Below are 17,869 nucleotides of genomic sequence, written 5' to 3' on the forward strand. Positions count from 1 at the left end.
CAGTATTATACCTATAACACACACACATATATATATATATATATTTGTATATATATATATATATGAAGACTTCAGATGCAAAAGCCTCTAAGTGCCATCTGAAACTTTCTTCTAGAATGAGCATTTGAATATATATATATATAAAATTGTGTCATATATCATCCTTTACTGTACACAATGGAAACATTATTTTTAAGTCCATGCGGTACAGTGCAGTCAGTTAATGCTGAACCTGCTGGTCTTTTGAATGAAATCTATGGATCCAGAGCCAAACTTTTCCAGGACTTTGCTTGTTCTCTCTTGTACTGCTCCAGCTCCTGAGAAAAGAGACAGGAAAAAAGATGCTTATTGCTGTGCAATGTGGTCTCTGACTGATAAAATACATGTGTGTGCCTGATATTTCATCAGTCAATTGGGCTTTAACTGAAGTGCATTCCATCTAGATCAGTGTTGTTAAAAAGTTAACAAATAAAACAAACTGTCTTCATTATAGAAATAAATCTGAAATAACAAATATTAGATGAAAAACTTAAATGAAAATTAGATTTTTTTTTATTTCAATTAGTCACTAAGGCAAAATTTCTCATTTTCATTTAAGTTTAAGTAATAAAAGTACTAAGCCTGAAATAAAAATAAAAATTTCTAGAAATATATATATGTATTATTATTTTTACAAAAGCACATAAAATTGCTAAAAACTGAAAATTCAAAAAAGATTTTAAATAAAATAATACTTGGTTTTTCAAAATATGAATAAACATAAATTAAAATAATACTTGGTTTTTAAAAATATGAATAAACATAAAATAAAATAAATAATACTAATAACACTGATCTGGATATTTTTTTGTCATATTTTAACATACTCTAAACTTCACATGAAGCATCTTTACAATGATAAATACGACAAAAATTTTTTTTAAATAGTTCTCTGTGCAGTTATGTCTCCTAAAAAAATAATATAATTATATATATATTAATTTGTTGTTGTTCATAAAAACATGTTTTACTCTAAGTTTAGGGTTTGAAATAAGTGTCGCTTATATTGGCTGATTGTAATTGGCAGATATTGCAATCACTAGGTAGTCGTCAGCAATAAATCAGATCAGGCGAGAGGCTACTGAAGGGCAGCGGGTGTGAGGTCAGGGTCACATATTTCAGTCATATACAGCACTCTAAAGTAAAGCAGGGCAAGTATCAGTCTGGTGGATCGGTTGATGGTACTGTAACGTGTATTATTATGGGGGGGGTTATAAACACTCAGGACTAGAGGTTACTAGAAGACAAATATCTGAATGCTGTGGGGATCTTACAGTGGCAGTAAACATGTGTCTTGTACCTGGTCTTTCTGGGCTCTGATTGAGTCTATTAGGGTCTCGCTGTACTGGGGGTCTTTGGCCGGATCTTTCAGCTCTTTGCGTTCTTTGGTGTTCTGAAAAACAAAAAGGATCGGAGTCAGACATACATGTGATATTTCGTCCCCTTGGAATTATAAGGTTCTATCTGACATTTTTGTAAAAATTTAGTTATTCACATATTCTTATTCTGTGACCACTTCTTTACATTATGTGATGTTGTTTTTTTTAAGTTGTGTACATTTTGGAACTTTTTATTTAGAAAATAAAAAGGTTCTTTCTACACAGTCGAATGGAATGCAAAAACTTTAAAGCTCATTATCTCAAAACCAGTCAGAATGCAGATAGAACCTTATAATTCCAAGGTGGCGATTTGTGTGTGTGTGTGTGTGTGTGTGTGTGTGTGTGTGTGTGTGTGTGTGTGTGTGTGTGTGTGTGTGTGTGTGTGTGTGTGTGTGTGTGTGTGTGTGTGTGTGTGTGTGTGTGTGTGTGTGTGTGTGTGTGTGTGTGTGTGTGTGTGTGTGTGTGTGTGTGTGTTGTTTACAATATCAAAAAGTACCTCAGGTGGGAAAACCTTTTCAAAAACCTTCTTCCAAAGGTCTAAGGGGTTTTTGGCATGTAGGCTCCCAATATCAACCTCAGAGGAAACAGGGGGACCTAGAGAATGAATTAATCAATGCAAATGAGAACTAGGTTTAAAGATACAATTTATGTAAATTCATAAGTAAAACTACATATATTTAAAATAAGTGGAGGCAGGGTTATTCATGGAAGTGTATGCATATTCATAGAAGTGCGTATACTAGATGAGGCAAGGGTGTAGAGTTATATTCAAGCTATTTTACATTTTTAAGGCACAAATAATTTTTTGTCAAGGAAAAAACTATTTCATAAAAATAAAATAAAAATTCTATTTCAAAATGAAATTGTTCTTTTTAACCATCTATTCATCAAATAATCCTTAAAATGTATAGACAAAAGTAGCAACATTGATAATAATAAGAAATGTCAGCTTAACATGAATAAAATACATTTTAAAATATATTCAAATAGAAAACAGTTATTTTAAATAGTACAAATATTTCACAATATTACTTTTTTATTATTATTATTTTGATCAAATAAATGCAAATGAGCATAAGAGACTTTTCAAAAACATTCAAAAATCTTACAGACCCCAAACTTATGACCGGAAGTGTATATTAAATATGCTGATTTAAGATGCTTGTTTGACTTCAACCAAAACAACAGTACAATCCATAACTCACCAATCTGACTGAGGGAGTCTGATCCTGCCGGAACAGCCAGAGGTTTGCTGGGGTCTGTAGAGATTGACTTTCTAACAGAATGGAAGATCATTTCTTTTTTATAAAAAAAACAACTGAACTTCATGAATGAAGAATATCTCAAATGTAAAGTGCACGAGAATAATGAAAGCTTCATACGGTCTTTCAGTCCCAAATGCCAGCTGATTAACAAAACTCCTGCTTTTAGACATTGTGGCTTCTGACTTGCTGCTAGTGAACTATGGGGAGACAGAGAGCATTCAGATACAACACAGACCATAGACAAACAGAAAAGCTGAACATGTCAGTTCAGAGATCTTCAATTGCTGTTTTTTTTTTTTTCTCTAAAGCTACAAATTCCTAAAAGTTGCAATGCATGAACATTTTCAAACTACACCAAACTGTGATCAGTTCTGAAATACTTGAGTAAGAGTTCAGTCTTACGATTAATGACGCTCCATAGAAGTGGGCTAAGAAGCGTAGAGTCTTACAAATCACCTTCCTCTTCTCTGAATCAAAGTCCTAAAAGGAGACAGGAGTTCAGCATGAATATAACAGTTTGGTTATTATTATTCTAACTACTTTTTTTATTTTGTTTACTGGATAACCTTAAGACCTTTTTCTCAATATTTAATAAAAAATGTGTTCAAAAATCCAGCTTTTGAAGTGTTAAAGGTGCAGTAAGAAATTTCTGCGAAACACTGTTGAAAGTGGATTGGTCCAAGCACCACAACACACTTGTAGCCAATCAGCAGTAAGGGGGCGTGTCCACTCATAATGGAGGAGGAGAGATAGTGAGCAAGACGGGATTTCATTGGCCAAGGACTGCCTAGAGGCCGCCTGACTGACATGTAAAGCACCCAATCACAGTTTGTTTTGTTCCGCATCATGTTTCTGAACTCCCTGAAATATCTCTGTAGTAGTTTTGAGTTTTCCTCCGGGAACGTACACGTCACAATATTCCTCATTTAAATAAATTCCTCATTTAAATAATTTAAATAAGGCATACGAAAAAAAAAAAAATCATTACACCCGAAAAGCTGAAACTTACGGTTTTGGTAAGGGGCAGGACATTTCTGAAACACCCTTGAAGCGGTTGACCAATCCCTTTACACTGGCCAGCCGACCAATCAGAGCACACTGCGCTTTTCACAAGGAGAAGTGTATACTATATATGGTGTATAGACCTTATGCGCCAGAGAAACAAGGGTGCAGCCATCTTTAGAATATTGTTTTTGAACTTCCGTTTTTGCGGTCCCTCTGTGTATTTCAATGGGATCGCTGTCCAGGAGTAATTAGCTTTTGAAGTGGATTTAGTTAACGAAAGTTATCATGGATAGTAATGTTTGAAGCAGATGTCTTAACAATGTCAGTAGACCGGGAAGATTTTAAAACGAGCCGTTCATTCATAAATACGCAAGATCGCTGTGAAAATACAGACCGGAAGTCAAAAGACAACAAGCGCAGCGCTGAAAAGGGGCGGGGCTACATAAGGTCTATACTATGCAGTAAGCTAGTATTCTATTCTGAATCTGAACATTCCAATGCAGTGAAGTTTTACCTGAAAGATGTCAAACTTGCTGCCAATTATGAGAAGCGGAACAGGAAAAGGGCTGATGAGCTCTCGATCCTGTTGAAGAGAGACAGTTTCATGTAATACACTGCAACATAAATGCACACACACTCGATTTAGAGCAACTGTGTCATGCTCTCTACCGGATAGTCCTTGTGGAGGATTCGTGGGACTCGTTGTTTGCCTGATCTGGATTCTCCTGTCTTCTGGAGTACGGCGCACGCTTTTTCCACCTGACTTCGAGCTGATCCGAGCAGCCTTTCCATGGTCTCCCACAGAGCATTAGGTTTAGACAGATCCAGAGCAAGTACTACAGATAAAGAACTGCAAAAATAATTGTACATGCAAAATGTTTGCAACCGCATTTTACATTTATTTCAAATTGAACTTAAAAGGCTCTCTCAGATTACCATCCTGAATGAATGTACAGTGTCTGTGAGTCTAACCTGACATTGTCAGCCGTGATGGGAATCTGAACAAGGTCCGATAAGGAGATCCCCCCTCCCAATTCCCACAGATGAGCGATGTCTTTAGGCTGCGGAGAAGGAGAAAATAGACATGTAAGGCACCCAAAGATGCTTTTATATAAATTAAAAGCGAAATCAGTTCCTATAAAGAACTAAAGACAGCACTGTAGCTCGTACCGTATTATGCCCTCTTGCGCGTCTACCAAAAGTGTACTCCAGTGCAAGAGTAGGTTTAGCTGCCTCATCTCTGGTTTAAAGGAAAAAAAACAAATCTGAGGCGACGTGAAGACTCTTAAAAACTTTAAATGTACAACATGACACCTCGCACTTACCTGTCAAGAAACCGCAGTAATATTGTTGTTTTGCCCTGAAATAGAAGGTAATGTTTTGTATTCGTGTTGGTGTTTTCTGACAATAGAGGCTAAAATATTTTATCTTTAAATGATCAACATGACCAAAACATTTATAGGCCTATACTATATATTGTTAGTAATAATTAAAGGATGAACATTTAATGGACTGAAGCAACTTAGGTTTACTTGATTATCCATACACATTTATTTTAATCATGTTAAAATGTAAGTATTAAATATGATGCAATGTTTACTTAATCATTGTATTGTATTACACTATAAAACTAGAGCGCAAATGAATACTGCAGATGTTTGATCATAAAACCAAGCATCATCTTGGTAAGACATTATATCAAGTGATATAGAGTGACAACTGATATTTATGCATTTCATGCAAGTAGTCTGTTATATTGTTATACAATTCTCATTGATTTACATAACAAGCTTTCAAAAATGTATCCATAAAAAACAATATATCCATTTAAACATCAGCAACTGCAAATGTAATGTTTTTGCCCAGTTTGAGGTTCTGGTTAAAACGGAGGTGTTATTTTAATCCAGGAGTGTGAGTTACATTCTCACTATATCATACAACTGTATACAGTACGAGCCATAAAAGCCTGATGCAACTTTTGTTTCTATTTTTATAAAAGTTTTTGTCAAAAGTTTCAATAAACCAATTAAAATATATATATATTTTTATTTTATTTTTTGCTATTATTTTATGTCAAGCTTAATTTTGTAACCTGTTTCCCATTATCATTTACCTTCTCAAGTCCAAACACAGTAAGTGAGTGTTATAAGTATAACGTTAACTTACCCCTGCTTTACTGCCCATGAAGAAGACTGTTCTCTGTGTGAGGAAGTGTGCGTCCTCTTCAGCATCCTCTTCATCAATCCTGTTCTCCCTGCAGTGCACTTCCGCTGCAGCAACATCCCATAATGTGTCCGAACTACGAAACAAAATCATTTGAATAGTAGCATATACATATGATATTTAGCTCCATTCTTCCTCATTTGGGTAGCTAGTTAGCTAGTAAACTTGAACGAGGAGTAAAATAATGTGTGTGGAAAAACCCAACCGGCAACTTACTTTATTTTAGGCATTATCACAAGTTGTATTTTCAGAATTCTCTACATCAGAGAAGCGAGTTTAGATAACAGTCCTGTACTGATGCCTCAGTGTTTTGTCGACTAAAAAAGAGGCGCTTGATTACCGTTGCGAGGGGTAACGTCGCCGTTTGATGACGAAGACACCTAGTGCACTGTGGGAAATGAAGTTTTTCTTTGTACGTTACTATTTTTTGTACTTCAGTGCTCGTATTTTTCATTCTCATTTATTTTTATATATTGTGAAAAGCACTATATAAATTTGGACTGAACTGTTTAGGTAGAGAAACATGTCTAATATTTTTTATGGGGTCAATATGATCTTGGACATCCACTTCCAATATGAAACAAACAACATCCACAAATAAAAGCATGTGTTCATTTGACTAAGTCATTAGACTTGTATTAAAATAAGTCAACACTCACTGGCACTTCAAATTTAAACACTATATATTAAACGGTAACACTTCACAATAAGGTTTCATTAGATAACAATAGTTAACTAATTAAGTTATAATGAACTATAAGAATGAACAATACTTCTACAGCATTTATTAATCTTAGATAATGTTAATTTCTAAAAAATCAAAAAGTTGTTTGTTAACATTAGTTGAACAAAAATGAACAAAAATTAACTGGATTTTTATTAACTAGCATTAACAAAGATTAATAAATACTGTAACAAATGTATTGATCATTGTTATTTCATGTTGGTTAATACATTAACTAATGTAAGCAAATGAGACTTTATTGTAAAGTGTTACCCATTAAATGCCACTTCTTTCTAAATACATTTTAAAAGAGCAGGAAAAACGTTTTTTTCTTTTATTAAACATTTATTATGTATAACAGAGCATTTACAGGTTCACATTACCAATCACAATATATACCACAAACAATAATGGTGAACATTGTGGAGAAAATTGATCTATAACTGTGGAAAAGGTAGATGGATTTTATATATATATATATATAATCAACATATATGATCTAGAGATATCCTATGTACAAAATAAAGAACATAAAATTTTACACACATTTGCTCACAGGCACAATAACACATACACGCATACAGAAGCTTAGCGTTTGATGAGGTGGTCTCGTATCTTGAAGCTGATGATGCCCAGTATCACGAGTGCAGGCAGGAAGGCATAGAGCAGGAGGAAGTCTAGTGTGTAACGTGAGAGAGCTCCAGGATAACCCTCCTCTATGATCATATTACCACTGTCTACCAGACAAGCTCCTGGCATACCAGCTAAAGGGGCTGAGAGACAAACGGTTAGTCAGAGGATGTCCATATGCACACATAAAAATACCATGAACCAAAAAGTTAATCCATGTCTATCCATTTGATTCAGACAAAAATTTGCAGATATACACACATTTCTGATTCATGCAACTTTGAATTGAACAGAAGTTACATTAAAAACATGAATAAGTTTACAATTTTACAACATTTTAAATAAATGCTGTTCTTTTAAACTTTATTTTCATCAAAGAACCCTGAAAAAATGCATCATGGTTTCCACAAAAATATTAAGCAGCACAACTGTTTTAAACCTTGATAATAATAAGACATGTTTCTTGAGCAGCCAATCGTCATATTAGAATGATTTCTAAAGGATCATGTGACACTGAAGACTGGAGTAAAGTTACTGAAAATTAAGCTTTGTATCACAGGAATAAATTACATTTAAAAATATATTCAAATATATACCTAAATAGTTAAATACTAATTTAGCAATATTAAAGTTTTGCCTGTATTATATATTAAAAATATATTGAAATAAAAAAGTTATTTTAAAGTGTAATCATTTTTCACAATATTACTGTTTTTATAAATGTAGGCTAGATGAGCAGAAGAGACTTTTTTTTTTTTTTTAGAAACATTAACGAATCTTACTGACCTCAAACTTTTGAATGGTTGTGTAAGAATTATTATTTTTTTGTTTACAAGGAACTATTAAAGGTTCTAATATCTGTCCCACATCAACTTCCTGTTGGAAAATTCATTATCACCAGAAATGAAAAAAAAAAATGTGTTTGTCGAGCTATTTCATAGGGTCCATTTTGAGAATGCAGAAGTTTGAAGAAGACAATGATTGTTCTTACTGCAAGTGAAGTTTAGCCCATAGAACTCAGTGACGATAAGGAGCTCACAGCCGTACTTCTGGAAAGTTAGATAACTCAGCCACTGGAATACTTGAGGCATTTGTTTAAAACCCCTGAAAGAAACAAGACATTTTTCAGAACAAACCTTGCACATTTGCTCTGTTTTCTAACTGGTTAGAGGAGATTTAAATGTTGAACAATCACATACAATTGTGTATTCCTATAGCACTAAAAAAACAAACATGTTGGCAAGTATCAAAATCATTTCTTCACCGTAGAAATCCAGAGCCCACCATGATTCCAGCTATATTGAGTAGAGCGACCCCACTGTTGACCATATTGGGGTCTTGTACGACACCCAACAAGACCAGCGTTAAGAGTTCACCTACGATGTGCGGCACCATGACCACTCCTGAAAAACACAGGAAGCGCAGGGGATCTGGGTTCATCCCAACAATCCTAAAACACCAAACCACACACAGAGAAACAGTCACGATCCACAAACCAGTCCATTTTATTTGATCCTGAGGAAATTCCCCTGGATTTGAACCCTAGTAACCCTGACCCGAGCTCTGATGAACTCAAGTAGCTACACAAACACACACCCATACCTACCAATACAGGAAAGAGGTAAAGATGAACACACTGATAATACTGAAGGGCATGATATGGATGATGTAAGCCAGAAACATCTGCCATTTCTGGTACAGGCCATCTTTACTCTCCTGGTCAGCAATGGCCCTTAAAGCCGGAACTGTTTTTAATCAAGAAAAACATTAGACTGTTATCCGCACTTAAAAAGTGAAAATACAGTAGCAGACACGTCTTGTGTTACCTATTATATGCTATCTCAAGAGCTCTATGTATGAGGTCAAGCAATATTCTTTGACATGCAGGAGCAATTTGTGAGGCAATACACCTGTGTTTCTCTCTTATCTGGTGACCTACAGTGAAATGAGACTCTTATCGCTCATAAACTGATATATAAAGGACAGGGATTACGTTTCGCAAAAGCATTGGCTTAATTAGTCTATCTATAATCACCTTTACCATCAATTCTGCCATATAATCTGTGATTTGGGAATATATAAGAATTGTGTATGCACTCATTTGTTTGATACATCAGAAACATATGTGCATAATCTTCAATAATTATAGTTCTTGCTGCCTTGTTGAAACGCGATGCCACAAAAGATTTTTCTCACTGTCACAAACTCTAAGAATCTCTTAAATGTTAAATGTCTAACAAACTCTCAAGATAATGTGTCTGTGGATGAGATACTTACATAGAGCCACAGCATTCAACATGCCGGTATATGGTGATGCACCCATGGCTTGGTAGATTATACCGATTCTGTCCTGCACGGCGCCTTTTGTCACATCCTTACCCAGCTTCGTGAGAAAAAAAGCAATAAAGAGGCCGTAGATGAGATTCTGAGAGAGGCGCATGAGAATGCCCATCCTATCACGAGACACATTGCGTACGGTCCGCCTGTGTGTGTGTAAAAGAGAAATGCATGAATTAATTTAAATGCTCAAGCTCTTTAAAGCAGAATGGATTCTGATTGGCTGTCAATGTTTTTATCGTTCATCTGCTGGAAAAAAATAATTCTGAAAGTGATTTCAACAATATCGTTTCTCGGTGCCATTATCGTTATAGTTGTGGTGTGGACTTTAGTCACTGTCGTGGCTTCTGTTTTACCTCAGGAGGACATTCAGTTTGGACAGGCAGTTGGGGGACTCCTTGCTTTTGAAGGGTATCATGGGTTTGTCTAGTCCTTGGCAGCTTTGCTCGATCCTTCCCAGCATGCTTTTAAAGATCTCTGAGTTCTGGTAGGCTGATGTGATGTCGTGCATGCGGCTGTAGGTGGCGGCTTCCCTCTCGCTGCAGCGTGTGTCCACAGAAGTCAGATCAACTGTTCATTACAAGGATGATTTAATAAAAGCGGAACACTTTACTGGATTCCCATATTTTTTGCAGTAAAGATAAATGTTTTTTTTAATGCCAGTACATCTTAAAAACTGTATAATTCACTCAAATTCAAGCTGAAGTCTCTTCTAAAGCCCTACCATAAATATCAAAGGGGTTGCAGAACTCAGGACACTCATATCCACAGCCACTGAAGAAATCCACCATCTCTTCAGGCTGCCCACAGAACACCAGTTCCCCTCGGCTCATGATTGCTATTCGGTTAAAGATCTGTGGACATTTATACATCTTTCAGTCATTTTATTGAGCATAATCTTCTAGACTTTGCTTTGATGTAAATCATTGCGCTGCATGTAAAACATACTAATTTAATACAGATATTTCTGATTTTCATACTGTATGAACCATACAGGTACATGTCAATCAATGGTAATGTTATAACACTGAACTTCAACACTTTACGTCATGAAACAGGTTAAATTAAAATGTTGTAAGTAGCAATGTATCCAAAGCAAATTTTGGTAGTAGTTAACAACATTTGGCATAATGTAATTGTAAACCTGACAAAATCAGTTGTAGTTTCTTTTAGCCACAATGCCTCACAAGTCAGAAACCTTTCAACAATTGAAATTGGATAAACTCCAAGTTAAAAAAATTAAGTCAGGGTTTTCAGTCAGCTCTAATGCCATTGGATTGGATTGGATTATATATATTTGCTCTTGTAGCTTGTTACTGTTGAACTGTTTTATTTTTGTTTACTTTTTTATTACTACATTGACTCAAGGTCAGGTTTGTGATGGGCTACGGCCTGCTTATCTAGTTATTAGAGCATTAGCCTCTTCCAGAGTTAAAACAGTAAAAAGTCTACTCACTCTGAATAGCTCTGAACGGGGCTGGTGGATGGTGACTATGACTATTCGATCTCTTCTGGCCAGCTCAGCCAGCAGCATCACGATCTGATTAGCCGTCATGCTGTCCAGTCCTGTGGTTGGCTCATCCAGGAGAATCACCTCTGCCATGATGACATAACGTAAAATGGAAAAACAGGAAAAGAAATAAAACTAATGAGAAACTTTCCATAAAGTCCACTCTCTGTCTTTTAAGAGACAACTTTGAGTGTCTCATTAATTCAAGTAATTAAAGCAATTAATAGATTTGCCATTGTCTAAAGTTAGAGCCAAATTAATTGGCTGATGAATTAATTTACTGCTTGATTGGAGAAGGCAGCAGATGAAAGCCACTTATAATTGCTGGTTTGTGTTCAGGTTAGAGTGGCCTTAACTAATCCGTAGTCTACGGTCCCAGGAGACCCCTGAGGTCCAAAGAGCCAGATAAAGGATCCATGGGGACCCTCATCGACCTCGGCTTAATATTGAAAATGTGATAACTCACTTTTAATATTCTACTTTAGTCCCTTTCACTCATTTGCCCATTCCTCAATAATCCTTTGAGGGGCTTTGGGTCACTGTGCTGGTCGCTCTGCATTTAAATAACATTTAGTCTTTAATCATATTTAGCTACTGCAGCACATGTGAAGGTTGCATCATCAACACATGCTATACAGTGTTTGTACATCATACCTAAACAAACATTACGCTAGTATGGGTTAATATTTATTCAGGCAAGTCAGGGGGCCAGCACAAAGCACTCACTTGGGTCCTTAAGCAGCTGGTTGGCAATGGAGACCCTCCTTCTCTCTCCACCTGAAATGCCTGGAAAAACGCGGCCTCCGATCACACTGTGAGCCACATGTCCCAAACTCAACTCTGCCATGACCGCGGTTACCTATGGCAAGTCAGAGTGGGATAAGGTTGTTAAAAATGAATGAATGATAATGTCTCCATCATAGCTTTCTGCTCTATGAAAATTATTGTATTCGAGGTTTATTCATTTAAATCTAATTATCAATAGTGAGTTTTTCCAAATATAAACAATTGTAAAAAAAAAAGAGTTGTTTTGCCTATCTGTGGTGATGTGGCAAATGAGTTGTGTGTGTTTTGACATCTGTGAAGGGAATGAGCTCACTTTCTTGCGTATGGCCTCAGCAGAGTGTTCTCTCAAAGCAAGTTGAGCCGTGTATGTCAGAGTCTCCTCCACAGTCAGGTAGCTCAAGAGATTGTCACTCTGAGAGAGAGAGAGAGAGAGAGAGAGAGAGAGAGAGAGAGAGAGAGAGAGAGAGAGAGAGAGAGAGAGAGATCATTTTAAAGTTGCTCTTATCATTTTAAAGCCCTTAAAAGCCATGAGATGAACAGTGAGAAGAGCCCCCTGCTTCAGCTGAGGCTCCACACACACACGACTCACAGTATTCAGCCTCAGGACACGGACACCCTCAGCCACACAATCCGGCCCAATCAAATTATAAAAGCACAACAGGAGAATTACCTAAACTTGAATGCTATTTGGCCCTAAATAGAGACTACAAAACCGCAGAATACCTGAGTACAGTGAAAGACTGTAAACTCAGAAGAATGATGACGAGGTACAGACTGAGCAATCACACACTGAGTGTAGAGACGGGCAGATACAGACAGCACTGGCTGCCCAGAGAGAGCCGCATCTGCCCGCACTGTGACCAGGGAGAAGTGGAGACAGAGCAACACTTCCTCACCAGCTGCCCCAACTATGAGGACATTAGAGGGACTTTTTACACAAAATTTGAAATACTTTACCCTAACTTCATTAAACTAAACAAAAAAACACAACTTCAACATCTATTAGGAGAAAAAAGAGACTGTATCATACTAGCGGCAAGATACATTGATGCTTGTCACAAAAAGAGAGAGTTGACGACCAATCAGTGATGCGCTCACACACACACACACACACACACACACACACACACACACACACACACACACACAGAATTCTAACTTTTCAGAGTTCTGAAATGTTCATAGTGTTCAACCATTTATTTATTTTATTTTTTACATTTATTTAATTATTATTTCTGTACCTACTAAATCATTTTCTATGTTGTATTGATGCTTTGGCAATACAAAATTTATTTTTGTCGTGCCAATAAAGCTTTCTGAATTGAATTGAATTGAATTGAATTGAATTGAGAGAGAGAGAGAGAGAGAGAGAGAGAGAGAGAGAGAGAGAGAGAGAGAGAGAGAGAGAATCTATGTAAGCATTCACAATAAGGCTATATTCCCACATAAAGAATACTATCAATACTATGATGAATATAAAGGGATAGTTCTTAAATTTCAAAAGTGTGATTTCTAGACCTGGAAAAGTTCTGAAAATGAATAAAATATTAATTAATAAAAAAAATATGTATATAATATTTATATATATAAACAAATTTCTATACATTTTGTCAAGCTCCTTAATAGAGTGGTGCAGGCATGATGTCAAAACCCGGAAGACAAATTTGAGGTTTTTCAATATATGAGTCAAATAAAGCCTGTGGTCATAACTTGACGATATTTTGACATTCTGTTTTACAATGTAAACTGCACACACTCACACCCCAAACAGTCTTATCTAGTACGTTTTCAAAAATAAACATAACTGCTTTAAAATGTGCGTTTTCGATACGAGTGCATGTAATTTACTGTAAATTGAAAAACCCAGTTGTAAAACCCCATAAGAAAATCTCGAGGGAACCAGAGGTGAATTAGTCTTCCAGGTTTTCACATCATCCCTGGACAACTCTATATTTTATCAGGTATAATTTGGTATTTGTGAGTAAAACAATAAGAAAAAACCCAGAAAACTAGAAAAGTCACAAACATTTACTAGTAATACAAAGTGTAAACCCTGTAGAACATTCAGTTATTGGAATTACAGAATTTTATTTTAAGTATATTATTTATTATTTTAATATATTGCCAATCATAATTTCTGTAAATAAAAACAGAAAATGAACAGAAAATAGTCTTGGAGTCATAAAGGTTGAGAACCCTTATTACTTTTCATTCATGGAGCACAAAATAGTGTGAAAAAAGAGCAGCTTGATCAGTCAGTTAAAAATCCCAATTTCTGAAACTTCTAAGAAAGAAATGATCAAATGAAATGAGAGAGTAAATGATTAAATAAAATGTTTTGGGTGTGTCCCTTTAAACAGCTCCCATGTTCATCCAATCAGAGCTGACCTCTGGTGTGTGAGGTGTGCATGTACAGTGATGTATAGGTTATTCTGGTAATGTATTAAAGACTGACATTATCAACACATACAACATTTCACAATTTTTAAACTTTGCTCCTGAGTGGGCAAGTGCTCTTAAATGTCACTGCTTTAAGTTCTTATCTGTATTTGGAGTTTAGGGCTTGTATTTATTAAGTATTAGGCTTATTCCTTTGAGGATAGAAGAAGTCATAAGGTTATTGAGTTTGTGCGTCATGTCTACATATATCTGTAATTGTTGTACAGTGAACAATGCAAACTCTTTAGCTATCAATTAGCTATCATGAGTAACATCTCTGATTTTAACTTCTTGATCAATTAAGACAACTTCATATTTCAGGTTGACTAAACTTTATATTTTAAGGCAGCATGAACACTTATTGGTAACACTTTACAATATCGTTCATTATGAACTGTCATGATAATGAACTGCACTTTATGCAGTATTCATCTTTGTTAATGTTAATTTCAACCTTTACTAATACTTTATTAAAATCTTAACATTACTTAATGCACTGTGAACTAAGATGAACAAACAATGAACAATCTTTGTTAATGTAGTTAATAAAAAATAAAGCTTAAGGTTAGTTCATGTTAGTTAATACGTTAACTAATGAACCTTATTGCAAAGTGTTGCCCACCTATTTAAAAAAACATTTTTTTACAGTGCTGTTGAAAGCAGAGTTATGCGATTCCTGCAATGACCTGTAGTATTTGGCAAAAAAAGTTTGAAATGCTGAAAACTAAAGTACTTTCTTCATAACTTCACTTTCAGCCAGTATCTGTACATTTAGCCCCTGAGACATTTAATTACTGGATTAGATTATAGCTTCCTTGCATCATAAATTTAAGCTGTAAAAATTACCTGTAATAATGGCAGTCTTGCCATGGTTATTTCATTTTCCGGAAGATATGCATGAATAGCTCTGAAGAATATTACAATGAACTCATGTGTAACGACTAAATTCAGAGTTCACTCTAGATGACCTTTACTGCAAACTTAACGGTATGTGTTTGAGTTTTGTTGTGGCAGACATGACCTCTAGATGCTATAGTCAATCGCTTTTTTATCTATAAATATCTTGTACAGTTGACTTAAGTTCAGTCACATGTAGCCCGTTACATTTACATTTACATTGACACGCACGCACACGCACGCACACGCACACACACGCACACGCACGCACACACACACACACACACGGTCAGATTGTTTTATGTTGAATACTAATCATAATTTAACAAAACAAATCTCACCTGAAGAACATAAGAGAAACAGTCTTGAAACTGCTCTGTTTTTAACTTTCTTCCATTTACAAAAATGTCTCCCAGAAGGTTACCAGAATTCCCAATTCGTCCTGCTATAGCATCTAACAGAGTGGTCTTTCCAGAGCCTTGAGAAAAAGGTCAACAAGTTTATTACTTTAAGATATGATATGACATTGACATTCAAAGAAATTATCTTTGCAGCCTTACGTAATGTACAATTGCATAACAAGTTGGCTTGTTCATCCTGTTGCTGTTTGTTCATTTAAGAGTCTTAATGCATATAGAGTGAATGATACTGGAAAGATCTATGAGAATATGATTTATTAATACACTTTTTTTTGTCACTGGTTATTTTGTTAGTGGTGGTCATGCACTTAACCTCTATAAATAAATAAACAAAAAAAACTACATTCCTTAAAATGTCACATTCTCCATTACATTATCATGTTAAATAACACAAATGAACACATACTGTAGCTGAGTATTTATTTCACAATAGCATATTGTGGGCTCTGTGATGAAAATGTGTTCTAAGCATTACAGTCATTTCGTCTCCCAGGTTTTCAGTCACTTACCCGAGTTTCCCAGAATTCCCATTATCTGCCCACTGTCCACATGAAATGACACTTCATTCAGTATTTGCCTTGTCCATTTTTTTCTAAAAGATGAAATGTCCCACCAGGGTCCTACATGTTCACTGTTTGAAATTGCAGGATGGAAATGAGTGAAGAAAAACACAGATGTGAACACTCTAAAATCACGGGTTAACAAAAACAACAAAGTTTGGGTGGTGAACAAACACAGCACTGGGTAAACACAAGACCAAACACATTCTGGGTTAATCTGACTGAGCAAGCATTTTGAGAGTGTATATGTATACTTCAATGAAAGACTAAAAGCCTAAAGCCTAATATTTTTATAATTTTAGCAAACAAAGTCAGATGACGAGAGGTGACTGGCATTTAAACGATCATTCACTGATCATTTAATGGTAACTGCATGTTGAAAGATTATAATATGCTCATAACGTTTATATATTTGGCTTATGACTCACTGGATTTTTACACAAAAAAATTATTTACATGCTAGTAATGTAGCAGTAATCTGTCAATAAGCACATGTGCTGTAAGTAGTAATCAACAGAATAATTCACCACATATAAGAAATGTAGAATCTTTTTAATTTAGGCATCTGCATAATTTTAGACACATCAAAAAACATTAATTTTAAAAAGCCTAATTTTAACATTGTGTTGAATCTCATATCTGTGTATTTAGCACTTTTTTATCTATTACTATAAGACTTAAACAAGCTTTAAAATTAATTTAAAAGATCTTAAATCATTTTTACATCAGAAAATATGTTCCTGTTATGCACTATTTTTATGAATTAACTGAATTAGCAAAATTATAAAAGAATATGTATTGATATGTAATGTGTATTTTCTATCATGTAAAAAACATTTTAAAGCATTTGAGTAATAACTAATATTAAATAATATTGAGCTCCTTTTAATGTTTCAAGATCTAAAGGAGGGGTTAAAAAAATATTGTTTTGTGTAAAGTTATTTTAGTTTTAAAAAGTTCTAAACCATTGACATTTGACATTGATCTTGAGAACGTTTTCAAGAAAAAAAAACTTTTCTTTTGGTAAAAAAAAAGGTTTAAATTATGGTTAAAGATTCAATGCTAACTTGCATCGACTGTGGGTTTAAGAAAATCATCGATTTCACTGGTTTCATTTCATATCAATGAGATATTCCTACCTCACAGAATAGGACACATTTTTGACGCTCAGGCAGCATGACGGATCTGTGCAGTCTGGGTTTGGACGGGCTGTTCTCATCTCTGACACCCCCTTAAAAGATCCATTCTTCGGGAAAATGTCCTGCATGGAATAAGATTGACTCATTTTCTCTCATCAATGGTCAAACTAGCCTGAATATCAATGTGACGGTCAGGTCCACGTCTTCGGCCGTCTGAACTCTCCAGCGTGTATTTCACTGATTAAGCTGGAACCATAAACAGTGACTCTTATCAGTGGAACTTTGCTCCATTTGCTATATAGAGCCGCTTCTCTCTGCCACCTCTCAGTTTTCTCCAGGACAAGAAGAGGAGCAGGTACTTCTCTAAGCAGGACATCAGACAAGAGGGGCACAGACCCCTTTTCACCATGTCAGACCAGAGTGCTTTCCATTCAGGAGACAGCTTCAGCTCTAGAGACAAGAGACAGAGCAGGGTGAGTTCATAATGAACTATGAATACAAGCAGTCGCTACATAAA

The 17,869-nt window shown here is 35.5% G+C and overlaps 3 protein-coding genes across 4 annotated transcripts in view; 1 reads left to right on the top strand and 2 right to left on the bottom strand.

The window, feature by feature from the left end:
- Positions 1-108: 108 nt before the first annotated feature.
- dync2li1 (dynein, cytoplasmic 2, light intermediate chain 1) lies at positions 109-6,262 on the bottom strand. The gene is made up of 13 exons (XM_079634552.1): positions 6,128-6,262; positions 5,855-5,987; positions 5,014-5,048; positions 4,859-4,928; positions 4,661-4,749; positions 4,358-4,538; positions 4,203-4,271; positions 3,086-3,163; positions 2,801-2,880; positions 2,624-2,694; positions 1,915-2,012; positions 1,340-1,432; positions 109-317 (listed from the first exon to the last, which is right to left on the bottom strand). The coding sequence occupies exons 1-13, from the start codon at positions 6,139-6,141 to the stop codon at positions 255-257; spliced, it is 1,074 nt and encodes a 357-aa protein (XP_079490678.1). The 5' UTR covers positions 6,142-6,262; the 3' UTR covers positions 109-254.
- A 708-nt stretch (positions 6,263-6,970) lies between these two features.
- Positions 6,971-17,802, bottom strand: abcg5 (ATP-binding cassette, sub-family G (WHITE), member 5; the record flags this gene model as incomplete). 2 transcript variants are annotated; one of them, XM_079634555.1, is made up of 14 exons in its annotated part: positions 6,971-7,408; positions 8,257-8,369; positions 8,530-8,715; positions 8,872-9,010; positions 9,543-9,748; positions 9,959-10,172; positions 10,327-10,456; positions 11,059-11,198; positions 11,839-11,971; positions 12,212-12,310; positions 15,576-15,712; positions 16,163-16,284; positions 17,353-17,474; positions 17,674-17,802. In XM_079634555.1, 13 exons carry the CDS (start codon positions 17,430-17,432, stop codon positions 7,224-7,226), a joined length of 1,884 nt encoding a protein of 627 aa, XP_079490681.1. In that variant the 3' UTR covers positions 6,971-7,223. The 2 variants fall into 2 exon arrangements, with proteins under 2 accessions (XP_079490681.1, XP_079490680.1); XM_079634554.1 differs by lacking the exon at positions 17,674-17,802 and having other exon boundaries at positions 17,353-17,498.
- abcg8 (ATP-binding cassette, sub-family G (WHITE), member 8) overlaps positions 17,695-17,869 on the top strand; it is a 71,810-nt gene continuing 71,635 nt past the window's right edge. The window contains exon 1 of the mRNA XM_079634553.1: positions 17,695-17,825. Coding sequence (XP_079490679.1) covers positions 17,760-17,825 — 66 coding nt within the window. The 5' untranslated portion in view covers positions 17,695-17,759. The remainder of the gene's footprint in view (positions 17,826-17,869) is intronic.

Source organism: Phoxinus phoxinus, assembly GCF_949152265.1.
Source record: "Phoxinus phoxinus genome assembly, chromosome: 14".
Taxonomy (NCBI): Eukaryota; Metazoa; Chordata; class Actinopteri; order Cypriniformes; family Leuciscidae; genus Phoxinus; species Phoxinus phoxinus.

Bases quoted from the DNA above. Each gene is read 5' to 3' on its own strand.
- dync2li1 (XM_079634552.1), bottom strand. The intron at 4,539-4,660 runs GTTAGACTCACA...TTATTTTTGCAG, and splicing joins ATCACGGCTGACAATGTCAG to TTCTTTATCTGTAGTACTTG. The intron at 318-1,339 runs GTACAAGACACA...CTCTTTTCTCAG, and splicing joins TCAGAGCCCAGAAAGACCAG to GAGCTGGAGCAGTACAAGAG.